The sequence below is a fragment of the Abramis brama genome, assembly GCF_963993115.1.
Source record: "Abramis brama genome assembly, chromosome: 10".
Classification (NCBI taxonomy): Eukaryota; Metazoa; Chordata; class Actinopteri; order Cypriniformes; family Leuciscidae; genus Abramis; species Abramis brama.
Window position 1 is genome coordinate 19,181,258 of NC_139972.1, and position 16,842 is coordinate 19,198,099.

Sequence of the window (16,842 nt, forward strand, 5' to 3'; positions counted from 1 at the left end):
CACCCTAAGCGGCTTTATTGAAACTTTGCCAATGTGGCTCCTCCCTATGCATGTCCAGTTTGTTTAGACTGATTTGTGACTGTGTGATGTAACAACACAGGCATTTACTTTGTAAGCATTGTTTTATGTTTTTGTTGCCAAGCATTGAGGGAAAAAGCAACTCTACCTCGACGGCTTGCCATCATCAATATTTATCATTATTATATAGGCCTACCTATAGTTTTTGTTTAGTTTTTATATTTAGTTATTTTCACCAGTGGGCTGCCTCACTAATGTTGTCATTAACAAAACAATCAAATCGATCTAATTAAACATTACTTGCAATGTGAGGCTTTGGAATCATAACTGAAATATTTACATACACTGCCTCGTTAAATTTACAGTAATAAAAACTGGCAGATGTGGTTCACAGTACACAGTACAACAACAACAACAACAACAAAAAACGAAATGTAACACAAAATATGAATAGGCTATATTACTGATAACAAAAATATAATAGAACGAGATTTAAATAAAATATGATGCTGCTGCTCAGTCAGACGCAAGTTCAGAGTGTCACAGATAGGTGGCCTCGCTCTGTGTGGTCACGCGCAGCCGCCGTACATGGTGTGAACTGACGGATCAGGTAAGCGCTGTTAATTCAGCCTGTCTGCGACGCAACAACAGGTAAATGAATGACCGCGACGGAGGCTGTACTCATTTATCGCCACAGCATCGAGGAAATAAAGATGTGATGTGGAATATTTTAGTCGGAATTGTCTGGCTGTAAAGTTAGGACGCGTCGCGGACACTTGTCCGAGTTACTGCAGGTAAATAAATATCAGCTGTTGACTTGACGCTCACTGACCGATAGTCTCTTTTAATGAGCTGGGAAAATAAACAGCTTTACTCTACTGTGCGGTTTAATAGACTGTTACACTCTCGTTTCATTTTCAGTGTTTGTTTTCCTGAATTAACCTTCGATACTACTGCTAGTCTGGTAAAAGTCGGCTAGTTTATTAAGTCGACTGCAATTATCATCACTAAAAATCACTTTTAAAGGGGTCTACCCATCGTATTATAGCGTGTTTATTATAAGGAGATATTCTTTCAGTTAATTCATTTTAGGTTTATATATACTAGGCTACATATATATCTTATATATAATTTAAAAATGTATATAGGCTATTTAAATATACTTAGTAATACTGTAGTATTCAAAAGTCAAATCCAATAGATTACATTTTTGTCATTATTTGCCCAACCTCATGTCAATCCAAACTGGTATGATGTTCTTTCTTCCATGATAATTTAGCCGTTCTTTACACTACACTGAAAGTAAACAATGATGGGGTTTGTCAACCTCTAACCTGTCCCCTGAAGCCATACAATAGCTTTTATAACAAACAGACTGAAATTTTGTCTGAATTAGATGACTTGCAATATAGCACACTAGTCATATGAACAAACATTACGACACTTATGATGGTCTTTCATCCTTTTGGAGTCTAGAAACCTTGCAATAATAATTGCATGAGAAAGAGCGACCAGCACAATGTTCAAAATTTCTCTTTTTGTGTTCCACAGTTTGAAATGACATGAGGGTGAATAAATAATGACAGATATTTTGGAGGGGAATCATTTAAGTGTTGAACTGCATCATTAAATCAGGGTATGCAATGTCATTTCAAACAAATCAGAACTGAAGAGCTTTTTTAACAGCAACAGCTGTTGACATACGTAAAAAATAACAAGTTTGCTGTTAGTCCACTCCACCCTTTAAACCTAATTTATCATTTATCATCGTTTTGTTATTTTCTCAATTAATTACCGTTAAAACCATGTATCCCGTGTATGATGACCTCATCAGGCTGGCGTAAACATTATCTCAGGCCTTTACCTCCCCAGAGGGATCTTTGTTCCTACATGTAAACTGATTCTTACCTAGTAACCCTTCTGCTTGTTTTCATCTTGTTGGGGTGGCAAAGAAGCTTCACTACACTACACTTCACTTCAGTCTTTTAAGGCTATAACGGGTCTCAGCTCTCATTCCATTAAAACTAAAATAGGCCTAGTTGTATTCTTTGGTGCTTCCTGAAAAACGTGTATTGCCCATCTGAACATATCACACATACAGTGCTGTTTTGCTTGTGCAGTTACTTTTAACTCTTTTCCCATCAGAGAATGCCTTTTTATTATGAAGCTTTTTCTTTCTTTGCTGCCTAAGGAGATCGTGAATTAAGGTCAGTTTCTGATATTCTATACTGTGTTGTATCTATGTAATTTTACCATATGCTTGTTTAGTAGTTGCTTGTGTAGAGTTTGTCTACACATTTTTCAGACGATTTTCTGGCTGACAAATCACCTGTGATATTTCGTAGCAGTGTTTATTTATTTACAGTGTACATTTTAACAGTGATGTCTGCGTAAATTTATGTAGCCGAAGTAAGTGTAGCAGCCTTTTTGTGCTGAACTATAAAATATGGTGTGGAAATACACTAGAAAAGTATTTATTTTGACCTTCTGACTTGAAGTTGTAAAAAAGGGCACACAATTTTTTTTAAATCAGTAAATCTGGCTCAATTCAGTCTATACAGTAGCTACACTTTGGGTTTTGATCTGTGTAGATTAATCATTTGCATGTACACCATTTGGATACTTCATAAGTTAAGGGTTGGGAAGTCTCTCATACTCACCGTCATCAAAAATACAGTAAAAAAAAAGAAGTGATATTGTGAAATATGTTTTCTATTTGAATATATTTAAAAATCTAACTTATTCCTGTGACGGCAAAGCTGAATTTTCAGCATCATTACTCCAGTCTTCAGTGTCACATGATCCTTCAAAAATCATTCTAATATGCTTTTCTAATTATTATCAGTGTTAAAACGGCTTAATATTTTTGTGGAAACTGTGATGCATGTTTTCATGTTTTTTTGATTAATAGAAAGTTTAAAAGAACAGCATTTATTTGAAATAAAAATCGTTTGTATTTTAATGCATTCTTGCTGAATAAAAGTATTAATTTCTTAAAAAAACATCTTTTGAACAGCAGTGTAAATGTGACCCTTCTCCTCATGTAAGAAAGTTTGAACTATTTGTTAATTTCCCCCCTTTAAATAATTTCCATCATTTTAGTAGGAAAGTTATAATGCATTTCTGCATACGAAAAGGTCCTTAGAATCATGCTCAATTTTCACAGTAAATGCACATTAATACCAAATACATATTTTCCTCTCCAGGTACTGAGGTCAGACATGTTGTCAGGGGAGGAAATCATATGCAGCACCCAGCAGGTCATCGCAGGGCTGGAAGCTTTGCGTGGAGAGAACCGCACGCTGCTGGACAGCCTGCAGGACACGCTCCAGAGCCAGAAGTCCAGCGAGAGCGGCAGCCTGGAGCAGGAGAAGACCAGCATCATTTTAGAGTCTCTGGAGAGGATTGAGCTGGGCTTAGGAGAGGCGCAAGTGAGCGACGCAGTCATCTTCATTCATCTGTCACGCTAAGAGCATTTCCACTCACCCTTAGCTGTCTGTTTGCCGCTCATCCAGGTGATGATGGCGCTGTCAGCACACCTGGGCTCCTTGGAGGCAGAGAAGCAGAAGTTGCGTGCTCAGGTGCGGAGGTTGTGCCAGGAGAACCAGTGGCTGAGGGATGAGCTGGCCCGGGCCCAGCTGCAGCTACAGGAGCGGGAACAGGAAGTGGTTACTTTAGAGGAGCAGAACAGACACCTGCAGTTCATGAGCAGCATCCGCAAGTATGACCACGAAGAGCCGCCACTGGTAAGGGTTCATCTTCAAAACATTCATACAGTTAATATTAGGTTCTTTGTTCTAGACTAGCTTTGTGGTTCTCTTGTTGTGTGCTCAATCATGTTTCCTGATAATAATTAAACAAACGTTAATAAAACATTTCCCACCACAGTGTCATTTACACCACATCTCAAGTTGTATTTAATAGCATTCTGTGGTGGAAATTACTTTTTTAAATATTAAAGGCACACTATGCAAGATTTGTACCTTAATATAACAGCTTCGAAATCATTTCGATGGTAAACGAACTCATACTAAGGCGAATCATCCCGATAGCAAAGCGGGGGGGGGACGCCGCTGACAAAACCAGCAATGCAGGTTTGAGAGGTCATCAAATCTCGCGAGAATCACGTCTTGCTTTACAGCACAACGTCACATACATCAACAACATATGAAGCAGCCTCTATGGAAGACACTAGCATGCATTTCAGACGTGAATCATGGCAGAGTCGACGAAGAAAATGAAGAAAGCGCGGTCGGAAGAGTCAAGGAAAAGAAAACGACGGCTCTGCGTGAGTGGTATCTACGACAGTAACGTTAAATACAAGTACTCCACAGCGACTCTAGGGGTCGCTGTTTGAGAAAAACAGAAACTGCATAGTGTGCCTTTAATAAAATGGCAGACTCCTTTGTCTTGCTAAGTATTTTATGCATCTCAAATTCACACTTCTTGAATAATTTGACAATTACAGATTGATTGGTAATGATAATAACAATATTCTGCTCACAAGTAATATTTATCTTTATTTTTCTTAATTTTTTTCACACATTACATCTCGTATTTCATCTTAAGTATATTTTTTTAATTTATGTTGGGAATTAACCAGCACACAGCAGTGGGACAGTCGTAAGTGATATAAATTATATTTATATGTATAGTTATATTCACTTTTTTGGGGGATTATCATAGTTTTAAACATGTAATGTAATTCATATGTTTATGAGGGATTTTCATATTTTATATATCGTTATATATCATATAAAACAAATAATATCCATATAAAAAGGCATTTGAAAAGTAGCAAAAAATAAATGCATGGTATGACAAAGCATTGCTTACAAGTCAGTTTGGCCTTGCTATAACAAAAAGAAAAAGTTGAAATCTATTAGTTTTAGTAAAAATCAACCCCTGGGACATAAAAGTACCCAAAGTTAAAGAAATACGCAACTTTTTGACGAAGACCTCCATATAGGCAAAGACTGTTTCTGCATTTCTACTGTAATTATGACAGCTACTTTTTTGTTAACAAAAACTGAGGAGTATTGATATATTAAATTGATTAGCCATGATTCTTTTGGTGATTTTAAGAACTGTATGTTCTTCAATAAGAAAAAAGAAATATGATTGCATTTTTCAACTTTTGAAAATCTAGTGTACATAACAGCATTTATTTATATACCTTTAAATATCTTGTCTAAATAAAATGTTTATTTTTTACCAGAATAATAAGCACAAGATATACATTTGATGGCTCAATCAATAGATTAAAATCAAGTTTTATAATCCAGTATCTCAACTAGGTGCCTCAAGATGACTTAAATGGTTAAAATTAAAAAAAAGTTGTATTAATATTTTTTGTAAGTATTTTATAACTTTATAAGTGTGATTTCTAGACCTGGAAATTTTAAGAACTGCATGTTCTTCAATAAGAACAAATAAGAAAAAGAAATATGAACGTATATTACATCTTGCTTTGTTAGTTTTTTAGTATTTTAATTTCAATTAGAATTTGATGATTTTAACATTTTAATGATCATTTATTATTTGAAAGTGTGCTGAAGCCCCCTTGTGGGCCCTGACACCATGGTTGAGAACCACTGGTCTAAAGGCTTTCCGAAATATATCATGACATGTTCATGTTTGTTTGTTACAGGAGGATAAAGATGCTTCTTCAGGGAAGGAATCCCTTGATGATCTCTTTCCTACTGAAGAAGAGGAGCAATCACACAGTACATCATCCCTCACAGACCACAGCTGTTCCTTTACACATTTGTTTACAGAGTTTTTGCCATGTCAGCTGTTAGGTTAGAGTAAGCGAGGTTTAGTGTGGTGTTTGATTTCAAGCACAGTTAGGACAGTTTAGTAGAACCTCACATTAAATTTAAATATCTGAAAGATTGTTTTCAATAAGGGTAGAGGAAATTAAGAAATGTCACAAGATGGATTTGAACTCATGATCTATCTATTGGAGCATGTGCACGTGTGTCTCAGCGCAGCTCTTGTATTTGCAGTGTCTCGGCCACACAGTAGTGCCGCCGCCGCTGCCCAGCAGGGAGGATATGAGATCCCTGCCCGACTGCGAACGCTCCACAACCTGGTGATCCAGTACGCCTCTCAGGGCCGCTACGAGGTGGCCGTGCCACTCTGCAAGCAAGCTCTGGAGGACCTGGAGAAATCCTCGGGCCACAGCCACCCAGATGTTGCTACCATGCTCAATATCCTGGCTTTAGTGTACAGGTCAGTTATTTGGAACATCAAATAATTATAATTTACAGAATCAATATTAAGTTGTGTTTAAATGATTATTATTATTAAATAATTATTATTAATATGTTGCTTTAAAGGGATCAGAACAAATACAAGGAAGCTGCCAATCTCCTGAATGATGCATTGGCCATCCGTGAGAAGACGTTAGGCATGGACCATCCAGCAGTATGTACTGTTTGATTTCTTTAGGAAGTCAGAAAATTCTTATATCCCTTTCCTTGAATTTATGTGTTTGTGTTTGTAGGTGGCAGCTACTCTGAATAATCTGGCCGTGTTGTATGGAAAAAGGGGGAAGTACAAAGAGGCGGAGCCGCTGTGTAAAAGAGCTCTGGAGATCAGAGAAAAGGTACTGACATAATAGAAGAATGGTAATCCCACCTGTCAGATCATATCCACTTACACTACCGTTCAAAAGTTAAGGGACAGTAAGATTTCTTTTTGAAATTCATTTTTTTGTCTTTGAAGAACCAGGATTCCTATCTTGAAAATATCCTTTATCCAGTAAATCAAGAACAACTGGAAAAGTCATGGGGCCTTTAAATATTGTTGTGGACATTGGGGGGCCTTGGAGTCAGAAAGGTTGAGAACCACTGGTCTAGTCTAAATATCTTGTCTATATTTGTCTGTTGACAGGTGCTTGGGATGGATCACCCCGATGTAGCCAAGCAGCTGAATAACTTAGCCCTCCTATGCCAGAATCAGGGCAAATACCAGGAGGTGGAGCAATACTATGAACGTGCCCTGCACATTTACCAGAGCCAGCTGGGTCCTGACGATGCCAATGTGGCCAAGACGAAGAACAACCTGGTGAGGATTGGAAATGAGTTATTTAATAACAATAGCAGTATTATATAATGCGTGTTATATAACATACCGTTTCATGTGCTCCTCAGGCCTCCTGCTACCTCAAGCAGGGTAAATACAGGCAAGCTGAAGCTCTTTATAAAGAGATTCTGACTCGTGCTCATGAGAAGGAGTTCGGTTCAGTGGAAGGTAAAATACATTTTACATCTGCCTCCAGAGAATTATCTATGCACTGTAGTTTGGCCTATTAAACATACCTGTCCAATAGTAAATTAATATTTTCACCTCTATAAAGGGGACGAACGACCTGTTTGGATACATACAGAGGAGGGATGCTCTAGACAGGTATGTTTCCAATCCAAATATATGTTTTATAAGGAGAAATAGCCTTTTCTTTGACATTTTCCTCTGTGTGTGTGTACTGTAGGATGGTCTAGGAAGTCTAAAGCGCAGCGGATCATTTACCAAGCTCCGGGAATCCATAAGACGAAGCAGCGAAAAACTTGTTCGGAAGCTGAAAGGAGTCGGGACACAAGAAACGACCCCTCGAGCTGCTGGGTAAGGATATTCTGCTTTTTGTTCAGTTCTCATCACTTTTTATGTAGAACAGAGCAGAATTTTTTAACTACTACTCTATTTTTAAAAAGGATGAAGAGAGCCAATTCTCTCAATGTGCTTAATGTGGGTCTTAAAGAGAATCAAGAGGCTGCTATGGTAAGTGCTGAGTCTTTGCTTTCAAATTTTCTCAAGTATTTACAAATATTTCACATATAATCCTCATACTTTTGGTTTGGGATTTGAACAGACCCCTAACCATAAATGTTCAACTGTTTTCCCACCGGTTGTGCTTTGGACATGATACCTCAAATCTTGTTTAGGAGAGGTGCGCTAATACATTTAAAAAAAAATTGTAATCATTTTAATCATTACTCCAGTCTTCAGTGTCACATGATCCTTCAGAAATCATTCAAAATGTTGATTTGGTGCTCCAAAAACATTTATTTATTTTTCAGGGTTCTTTGATGAATAGAAAGTGCAAAAGAACAGCATTTATTCATAGAAATCTTTTGTAAATGTCTTTACTGTCACTTTTGATCAATATACTATGTCCTTGCTGAATGAAAGTATTTTCTTTGACCACAAAGTTTTGATTGATGAATGGAAGGGTATCATTTCACAGGAATTAGATCGAGATTGATTAACAGATGATTAAAGCCTAGTTTTGTCTTTTCAGAAGAGGCTGACAGACACACGGGGTCTGAGTTCCAGCACGCAGAGTTTAGCCCGCCGCTCGTCTCTGGGTGGACACAGCTAACCTTCAGCCACACATCAGGACACCTTGAAGAGATGTCAACATCTGAATGGTCTGTAATCACTGCAGAGATCGCATTTGATAATAGTATGTGACAATGAATGCAGTCTGTCAAAGTGCTCCTGGGAAAAGGAAGCACACTTTGGCTTTACAAAAAGCAGCTTTTTTTTACTTTGTTGAAATCAGTTTGATCTCTGTGTTGTTGTTTTTTAAAGTCAGTTGCATTATAAAAAGTCACAGTGAATTTTTAACTTATTGCATTCCAAAGCTAAGACCAGATTGAGGTTTTCCTAATAATACTATCCAATATTAATACATAATCATTCCTACAATTACTATAATTTTACCACAACCTTCAGCAGGATGCAGTTTTTTTGTTGCTTGGCAAAATTGTGCAGGCGAAATAGTCTTTTCAGTAGGAATCCACATGATTGGGAGTTTTGTGCGAGAGCGAAAAAGTTCCCCATGCAAATTTTCCTCAAGTTGGATGTGCAATTTTGTCACATTGACCAACTTTCTGCCTGGTTTGAAAGGAACTTCTGTGTGAGCTGTGCTTCATTCATTTTTGCCCATGAAATTTCTCCAAAATTTTGCTAATGTGACAGCACCTTACTGTTTATTTATTTATTTATTTAGTGTAGTATTATGTGAAATACATTCCACGTTCTCACACCATCATGCAGTAAAATTATAGTATTGGAATTGAACAATTTCAATTGCACATAAATCTTAAAAATCGGACCTAAATGCACTTAAAATTCCTAATTAAAGCTACATGTTACATTCCAAGATAAATGAAATGCATTGCTGAGGTAATGTAAAAAAATTGTGGTACTTACTTGTGCCTATAAAATAAGGGACTTTTTATTTTTCAATTTCAAGCACATATTGTCGATATATGCTGTACTATTGTTTTAGTTTTAGCAATCATCACTATAGGAAGGATTTTATAAGAGCAGAACTTCAGGGTACAAGAGTAATTTACAGTATATAACTTGAATCTAGTTTAGTGGAAGTTGTTATTGAGAGGTAAAGGCATTCGGACCTATAATTCAATGAGTTGTTACATAATCTAAACAGTTGTACATGCTACATGGTTGAATGTTACATATGAGCTTAGAGAGTATATTTATGTACACAATGTTGCTGATGAACCAAATAAAATTGTTCTACCTCTGTCTTAATCAAAATGTGTACTGTCTGATAAATAGGTGAATGACAGCTGATATGGCCCGAATCAATAGCTGGGGCCTCATTTCTCAAACGTGTGTACATGTGATTCAGGGAACAAACGTACGCACAAAAAAGTATGCCTCTCTTCCAGATGTGAAATTTATAAATCACAAATGATCTTGAAATTGTGTGCAGCTGAATGGTTTCAGATCTCCGCCTTATAAACGGCAACTAATTAATGTCTTTAACACATAAAAGAGCACCATTCAACATCCAAATCCTTTACTTGAGAATGGCGAGTGGCAAGAATTGCTTTGATTTCCAAACACCTGAGGTTCTCCGACTCTCTTCCATAAGGAAAAGCGGATATGTCGTCTTAGAACCTGACAAATCTGTGCATACACACTTTTTATAAATGAGGCCCCTGGTGATCAACAGTTGTGATTTTAGTGTGCGTTTGTGCCCTCTACAGCTGCTTCTGAGACAGCATGTTGCACTTCAAACAGTACAGAACGACACTGGTTAAAGAACAGCATTTATTAATGCTTCTGGGATTGTTGTAGAAAACGCTTTAAAAAAATACATATATACACATTTTCTCAGTTATGTTCCTTTCCGCTGTAAGAGACCTCAGGCTTGATGCGCAATCTGAGCAATTTTCTGGAGCATATCCTCAGACTGCAATTGTTCCAGGGTCAGCAGAGACAAACCCAACTGATCCTCCTGCCACACAAAGATTCTTATGAGAACTATGCTCCTCACAAACTCATCCCAGACAACGTATTGTTACGCTCTCACTTTTTGCATACACATGATTTCAGTTGCTTCTAAATTTAGAAAGAATATAAGTACAAACTTACTGAATGAAACCCACTAAACATGACAGGTTTAGATCATTGAATCGATGACCGTGGTCACCCATGATTTGACCGTACCTGTCTGAAGGGCTGTGCCATCTGTCGCAGAAAGTGTTTGGCTAACTGCACCGTCTCATCAATGGTCAGATTTAGGCTTCCATCTGTGAGGTGTTCCTGGATCCAGCGGGGCAGCTTTCCTCGCTTATCTGCTCGTGCGTAACGCTGAGGGAAAAAATAACAATTAAACGACAAAGAAAAGTTTGCATGCTACTTTCCCACCAGTTTACTTACTTTATCTGCAAAGATCATCAGGCCATAGTCTGTTTTGCCTCGGATGACCCTACCCACACACTGAGCCGCATGCCGCATCGCATCAAACGTCAGGAAGTCGTTTTCCCGGATTTGAAACTGCTCTCTGAGGTATTCCAACCGTGCCTGATTCAAGCAAACGGGTCATGGTTTTTATTAGTTACAGACAGTATTAGAAATCATGATCTAGGAGCTCTACATACCTTGAGGATTCGGCTCTGAGTGTAAACATACGGCACTCCAAACATGATAACGGCACGACCAAAATGATGAACTGGGGGGTTAAAAGGAAAAACTGATCAACAAAAGGTTTAATTTAATTTTATTAAAGAATTTGTGGATTAAAAACAAACAGCGCTAAATTGATCAAGGGACTAGTATCCACCAAAGTCAATCCCCTCGGACACTTTCCCTCTTGCCACGGAGAGCAGAATTGCTCCTCTGCCGTTCTCACAGGCCTGAAAGTGAAAGATAACAAAAGTGATTACATTATTACAGGACACTTAAAATAAAGTCAACATTACATAAGACGATTAAGGGAAATAGGATTAGGGAGCATTAAAAACCCAATGATTATTGACCTCCTGATACTTCTCCAGGGCCATGCTAGTCTCGGCTGCATCTTGGGTCTCTATGAAAATGAGCTTGTTCCTTTGGATGTTCTCAAGGATTCCCTACAAATCCAGCAAGTTAATTAGTTATGATTATAATAACAGCACTTTAAATGATCGGAGAAGGAATCAAGTTGCTTCTTTATACCTGTTCATACCAGGAGGCCACAATGTTCTCCATGTAAATGTAACTTGTAAAGAATGCCACAATTCCGTCAGGGACAACGGCGGACATTTCCAGCAGCAAGTTTCCATAGTTCCGGATCACAGCTATGGGATGTAGTGAATAAAATGGTTCTCTTTCAACAGCACTACGAAATAAAGCCAATTTCACAAACAAAATTCACAAAACAACTTACCAAAATCTTCTCTGGTCTCAAACTTGGAGGTCATCGCTACCTGATCATTCCCTCGACCAACAATCTGGAAAAAAAAATGGGGAAAAAATTGTCTAGATAAAAAAATTCTAATGCAGTGGTTCTCAAACGGGGGGCCAGAGGATAACTTATAAGTATTTAAGTAATTATTAAGTAAGGGGGGGCTTGTCTTTGACATCCGTCTCGTATATCTTCTTTCAAAACTTTCAATTAAATATGCAAATATTTGCACAATTGCACAAACAGTTTGGTGGCATTGCCATAGTCATAACTCACAAGAGGGCACAGGCAGGTTCGTGCCAGGGTCATGGTGAAGGAAGCCACAGTCACTGGGCGGAAATCAAGGATGCGTGGGTAGATGTCCAGCGGAGAGAGCGTCTAATTCGGAGAGAGAATTAAAAATGATCCTAAATCCAAAAGTAGCTAACCCAGAATAGTGAAGTTTCTAAAATAAATAACTTCAGAAGATAATAATGGATGATGTGGAAGTGTAGGCTACTGAGTTTTGATGACAAGTGACAATTGGCCTGCACACTTTAAGGTGAAAGTGAAGTGTGTCTTACACAGATGGCATGAGTGTTACAGTGGGATTATAATGAAGAGATTAGTGGGTAGGGTGCGTGTAATCTAATATTCATGCAAAGATAGAGGCATATGGATTGAGGAGCACAGCTTACCCCGGATGTGATGATAACTGACTGAAAACGCCCAAACACTGGCTTTATGGCGATAGAGGGGTCCATACAACTGCAGAGAAAGGAAAAGTTAGTGATAATGCTAATAAACTGAAATGAATAGACATCTAATAGAAATGACAAATTGCAGAATGAATGCACCTGAAGTGAAGAACAGGATTCGCTATTGTTGGCGTTTTATCTTCAAAGGGTTCAATGATGATGGTGAAGCCTAAAAGAGAATGATTACTCATAAGAACTCACTTTTGAAGGAAAACATTAGTAGAGCAGCTTTCTGTTGGTCGCTGCGGTGTTAACTTAAACCAGGGTTCACCAATCTCGGTCCTGGAGGGCCGCTGTCCTGCAGAGTTTAGCTCCAACCCCAATTAAACACACCTGAACCAGCTAATCAAGGTCTCACTAGGCATACTAGAAACTTTCAAACAGGTGTGTTGGAGCTGGTTGGAGCTAAACTCTGCAGGACTGCGGCCCTCCAGGACCGAGATTGGTGAACCCTGACTTAAACCCTGCAAAATCTGCTAAATGTTCTGCCCTCACGCTAAATTCCTGATCACATGGATTCCAATTGGAGTGACTGGATTTCCATGTAAAGTTGCAGAACAAGGGTAAACAAGACTGCACCATCATGGTGGCATGAGGCTTTCTTACCTTTGCTGTAGGTGCTGACAAGTGTGGCAAAGTGTGAGATCAGGGTAATGGCTGAGAAGTCAGCGATGTCTGCAATCTCCAGCGTCCTCAGCAGTGAGCGCAGCCTCTCGGCACAAAATCTGGAAGTGGATTAAATATACATTTAGGCTGGGGTGAATATGTGGCTTCGTTACTTAATGACCATCAGTACTATTTCCAGTACGGGGTGGCAGAAGAAACTGACTGTTTATTTTTCTCACCTCAGGGGTTTGCGGTCAATGCAGACCTTCTCGAAGATGTCTTTGAGGAACTGAGGAGCACTCTCCTGCACCACATGATGGATCCGCAAACGTGCCTTCAGGTACTCGAGGAAGCGCTTCATAAAGCCTACAAAGTGCTCTGCAGTGCGGATGCTGCCAGGAACAGCCTCTGTAGTGAGAGTCGCATGTGTCAAACATATCTGGACACTGAAGCCACACTTAAAAATGTATGAATGTCTTTACTTTATAAATCAAAATATGTCATTTAAAGAAATATAGCAATTTGAAGCAAAACATTTCACAAAAGAAGTCTGTTACGTTTCATTTGATAGGATATTGTATTTTTATAATTCAAAATCAAGACAAAAAGTATCTAACTAAAAATATGGGACCAGTTGGTTAAAAGTCATCATCAAAATATGACATTTGTTTGCAGATGCAAATTGGTTTGATATATTGTATCTAATTCAATGACAGGCATCTTTTTAAGTGTTTCCAAATACTTTGTAGATGATAAAAACTGACCTTGGAGGATTTCATCAGGCAAAACTGGATTGGACAGATAAATGTCAGTCTCTCGGGCAACATTTGCTTCTTTAAGACCCTCAACTAATCTCCTGTATTCTTCTCGAAGTTTGGCAGCATCTGTTTCCTTAATTCTTTAAAAGAACAAGCAGAATGCAGGAAATTAAAGACATTACCCATGTAATAATAAGACACTCGTTAATTCACTCTCGCACTATTTTGTCACACTTGCTAATGGTGTTTTGCAGGGTTTCCACATTAGTCTGGCAGCGATCCAGCGTCCTCCTGGTGATGTTGACGCTCATGGAGTCAATACACACATTATCTAGAGGGAACAATATCAGCTTAAATAACCATGATCTGTCTGCATGATATGGATGACAGTGACAAGCACTGCAATTTGCTACTCACCGATGTTGTGAGCCTCGTCGAACACGACTACAGATTTCTTTGCGAGCTCTTTTGAGACCACGTCTGCAATTTTTGGATCTAGCAAGTAATGGTAGCTGTACACTACTATGTTTGCGTGAAGAATCTGAATGAAGAAACATATGAAAGCAACAACAATCAATTGCATGCATAAAAAAACATCATACTAAATCTTGCATCATACTAAATCTAGCAAAGTACTCACTGCGTAACGTGCCAGGAAGTACGGACACCAGCCCTTTCTACGCCCGAAGTCCTTCAGATCATCCAAGTTATATATACCAGGGGAAATGGGCACTTGTCTGCCAACTGAATCAAATTCCTGCATACAGGTATTCAATTTTAATAGTGTTATTTTAATAGTGTTGTTTTAATAGTGTTATTTTAATAGTGTTATTTAAATGTTTTACTTCGATTACAAGAAGAAAAAGATTTACAAAAAAAAAATACTTTTCATTTAATTTAAATATAAAAGTAATTAAAGACTATACAGTTCAAATTACAATTTGGAAACAAATATTTTTAAATAATTACAGTGAAATAATAATAATATTTATTATTTCAAAACATTACAAATATTTTTTAAAATATTTTTTTATTTAAAAAAAAAAAATCATGTAACATTTTATTTACGTGGACTTATTTATTTGAGTACAATACAATATACTGTAATTCCCTGCATACAGGGACTGACCAAAAACTGAGTGACTCATATGACACAAACTGTGGTAGGATTGTAAAGTAAAAAATACTAGGCCAAATGCTACAGCATACACTTGAGAAATGCTTCATACCTCATAGAACTGGCAGACAGGTTGACTCGGGTTACTGTGATGCTGCGCTCGAATATACGAAGCTGTCAGACTGTGACACTTTCCATCTACTTCTTTTCCAAACCGCAGAGAGCTCACCTGTAATCACACATTCACTTCCACTTTAATGAGTTCACCTGCACACAAATTTTACTGAAGCTCATTTAGCAGCCTCTACCTCAGGATGAATGCACAGGTTTTTCCGTGAAGAAAGTGCCAGTGCGAGGAAGTCGTTTTTTGCTCCTGTTTGCTTTGTATAATAGTCCATTAGTTTCCTTAGCTCTTCCACAACCTGACAGGAGAAGAGAGGATGCAGAAAAGTCATACTTGATTAACTGATGAAAAGCAATTAAAATAGGATGAGTTTTTATGCAATGGGTTATAAACATGTATATAAAGTCAGTTATTGATTACCTTTTCTATCTCTGGCACAGTGCGAGAGCAGTAGACAAGCTTGGTGACTTCTAAAGGGTAAGCCTGCAAGAGGTGAAAATATAAATTAAGATATGTGCAGAGTTATCATATAGTGGAGTTTCCGATTGTATAACACAGTCATTCAGAAATCACTCGCCTTCTGGTAAGCAACGATGAGGGAAAGAAGAGAAATCGTTTTTCCTGTTCCTGAGGGCATCTCGAGAACTCCATGACCCTTTGCACACATAATAGAAGAGAGAAACAATTATAGATAGATAGACAAACACACATATTATACATATCTAAGTTTTTGAATGACTTTTAACTTTCACTGACGCGAAGTCATTTAAACGCCTCTGTTTTGAGACGAATGTAAAATGAACAAATTTGCCATGTAGTCTCTCAATTAATATAAGATTACAAAAAACAATTGTTAATAACTCGAAAAGAAATAATTCTGTATAAAGTAAAATAAAAAGCAGTTTAAATGTTTTATCTTTAAGATTTATATTTTACATTAAGTATAGCATGTAACATTGCATGAAATGTCATGTAAATTACCCATAATGTTACTGTATAATATATAAGACGAAATTGGCTCAATGGATGAATGGATTATAATATAACTTACCTTTGCATCCAGCGTCCTCTTCAGCTCAAGCATGTACGAGTATTGTTCGGGATAAATGTAGTCATACGGAAAATAGACTAATAGTCCGTCGATATTCAACCTAAAGGGATGAAATGGAAATTAAGGGCAGAAAACTTCTGGTAAATAAACACTGGGTTTGGAGATTTGCAGCAATGCTACTAACGTTAGTCCATATATTAATTTGACGGTTTTACTCACTTCATGATAGCTGGTAGCTTTACAGCACTATACCACTTCTTGTAGTCAGCTTTCTTTAATTTCACACAATAATAAGTCTATATATAACTGTCACGCGTATATTACACAAATGACTACTATCGAGTTATACGGGCGTTCCTAGCAGCACGAAAAGCTGTCGCAATTAAAATGCGTAAGGTATTTTGCTTCTGTGATTGGTTGTTAGCTTGAAAATCCTCCCCCAGACTCTCATCTCATTGGATGATACGCATGTCAATTCAACTTTTTGGCGGAAGTACATCTAGAAGCATGGGGTTAGACATAAATAATCAAAAAAGAGTCCGGAATAAACTTTCACTAGAAAGATAATATTCTGCCCGACTAGTTGTACTTTACTAGCATCAATTATTTGAAAGAGTTTAGTGTAAATAATAAAAAATAAAATAATAATAATAATAATCATTTAATAAATAAATGTATTATAATAAATACAAAATATATTTTTTTAAAAATCATTAAATAATTC

General features: G+C 37.6%; 2 protein-coding genes across 9 annotated transcripts; one reads left to right on the forward strand and one right to left on the reverse strand.

The window, feature by feature from the left end:
* The first annotated feature begins 559 nt into the window (after nucleotides 1-559).
* klc3 (kinesin light chain 3) lies at nucleotides 560-9,585 on the forward strand. Of its 8 annotated transcripts, none has more exons than XM_084126711.1 (14): nucleotides 560-628; nucleotides 2,210-2,225; nucleotides 3,225-3,449; nucleotides 3,534-3,764; nucleotides 5,669-5,744; nucleotides 6,027-6,252; nucleotides 6,360-6,447; nucleotides 6,527-6,628; nucleotides 6,916-7,089; nucleotides 7,176-7,275; nucleotides 7,382-7,431; nucleotides 7,514-7,644; nucleotides 7,734-7,800; nucleotides 8,321-9,585. In XM_084126711.1, the coding sequence occupies exons 3-14, from the start codon at nucleotides 3,240-3,242 to the stop codon at nucleotides 8,399-8,401; spliced, it is 1,536 nt and encodes a 511-aa protein (XP_083982837.1). In that variant the 5' UTR covers nucleotides 560-628; nucleotides 2,210-2,225; nucleotides 3,225-3,239; the 3' UTR covers nucleotides 8,402-9,585. The 8 variants fall into 8 exon arrangements, with proteins under 8 accessions (XP_083982837.1, XP_083982832.1, XP_083982836.1 ...); XM_084126710.1 differs by having other exon boundaries at nucleotides 591-669; XM_084126707.1 differs by having other exon boundaries at nucleotides 594-812; nucleotides 2,164-2,225.
* Nucleotides 9,586-10,093: 508 nt separating this feature from the next.
* Nucleotides 10,094-16,511, reverse strand: ercc2 (excision repair cross-complementation group 2). The gene is made up of 23 exons (XM_084126704.1): nucleotides 16,338-16,511; nucleotides 16,119-16,218; nucleotides 15,645-15,722; nucleotides 15,488-15,550; nucleotides 15,252-15,365; nucleotides 15,056-15,172; nucleotides 14,467-14,583; nucleotides 14,244-14,367; nucleotides 14,061-14,157; nucleotides 13,833-13,966; nucleotides 13,308-13,476; nucleotides 13,069-13,187; nucleotides 12,562-12,631; nucleotides 12,403-12,472; nucleotides 12,002-12,103; nucleotides 11,708-11,771; nucleotides 11,497-11,618; nucleotides 11,319-11,411; nucleotides 11,123-11,195; nucleotides 10,941-11,011; nucleotides 10,720-10,863; nucleotides 10,507-10,650; nucleotides 10,094-10,294 (listed from the first exon to the last, which is right to left on the reverse strand). The coding sequence occupies exons 1-23, from the start codon at nucleotides 16,340-16,342 to the stop codon at nucleotides 10,202-10,204; spliced, it is 2,283 nt and encodes a 760-aa protein (XP_083982830.1). The 5' UTR covers nucleotides 16,343-16,511; the 3' UTR covers nucleotides 10,094-10,201.
* Nucleotides 16,512-16,842: the final 331 nt, after the last annotated feature.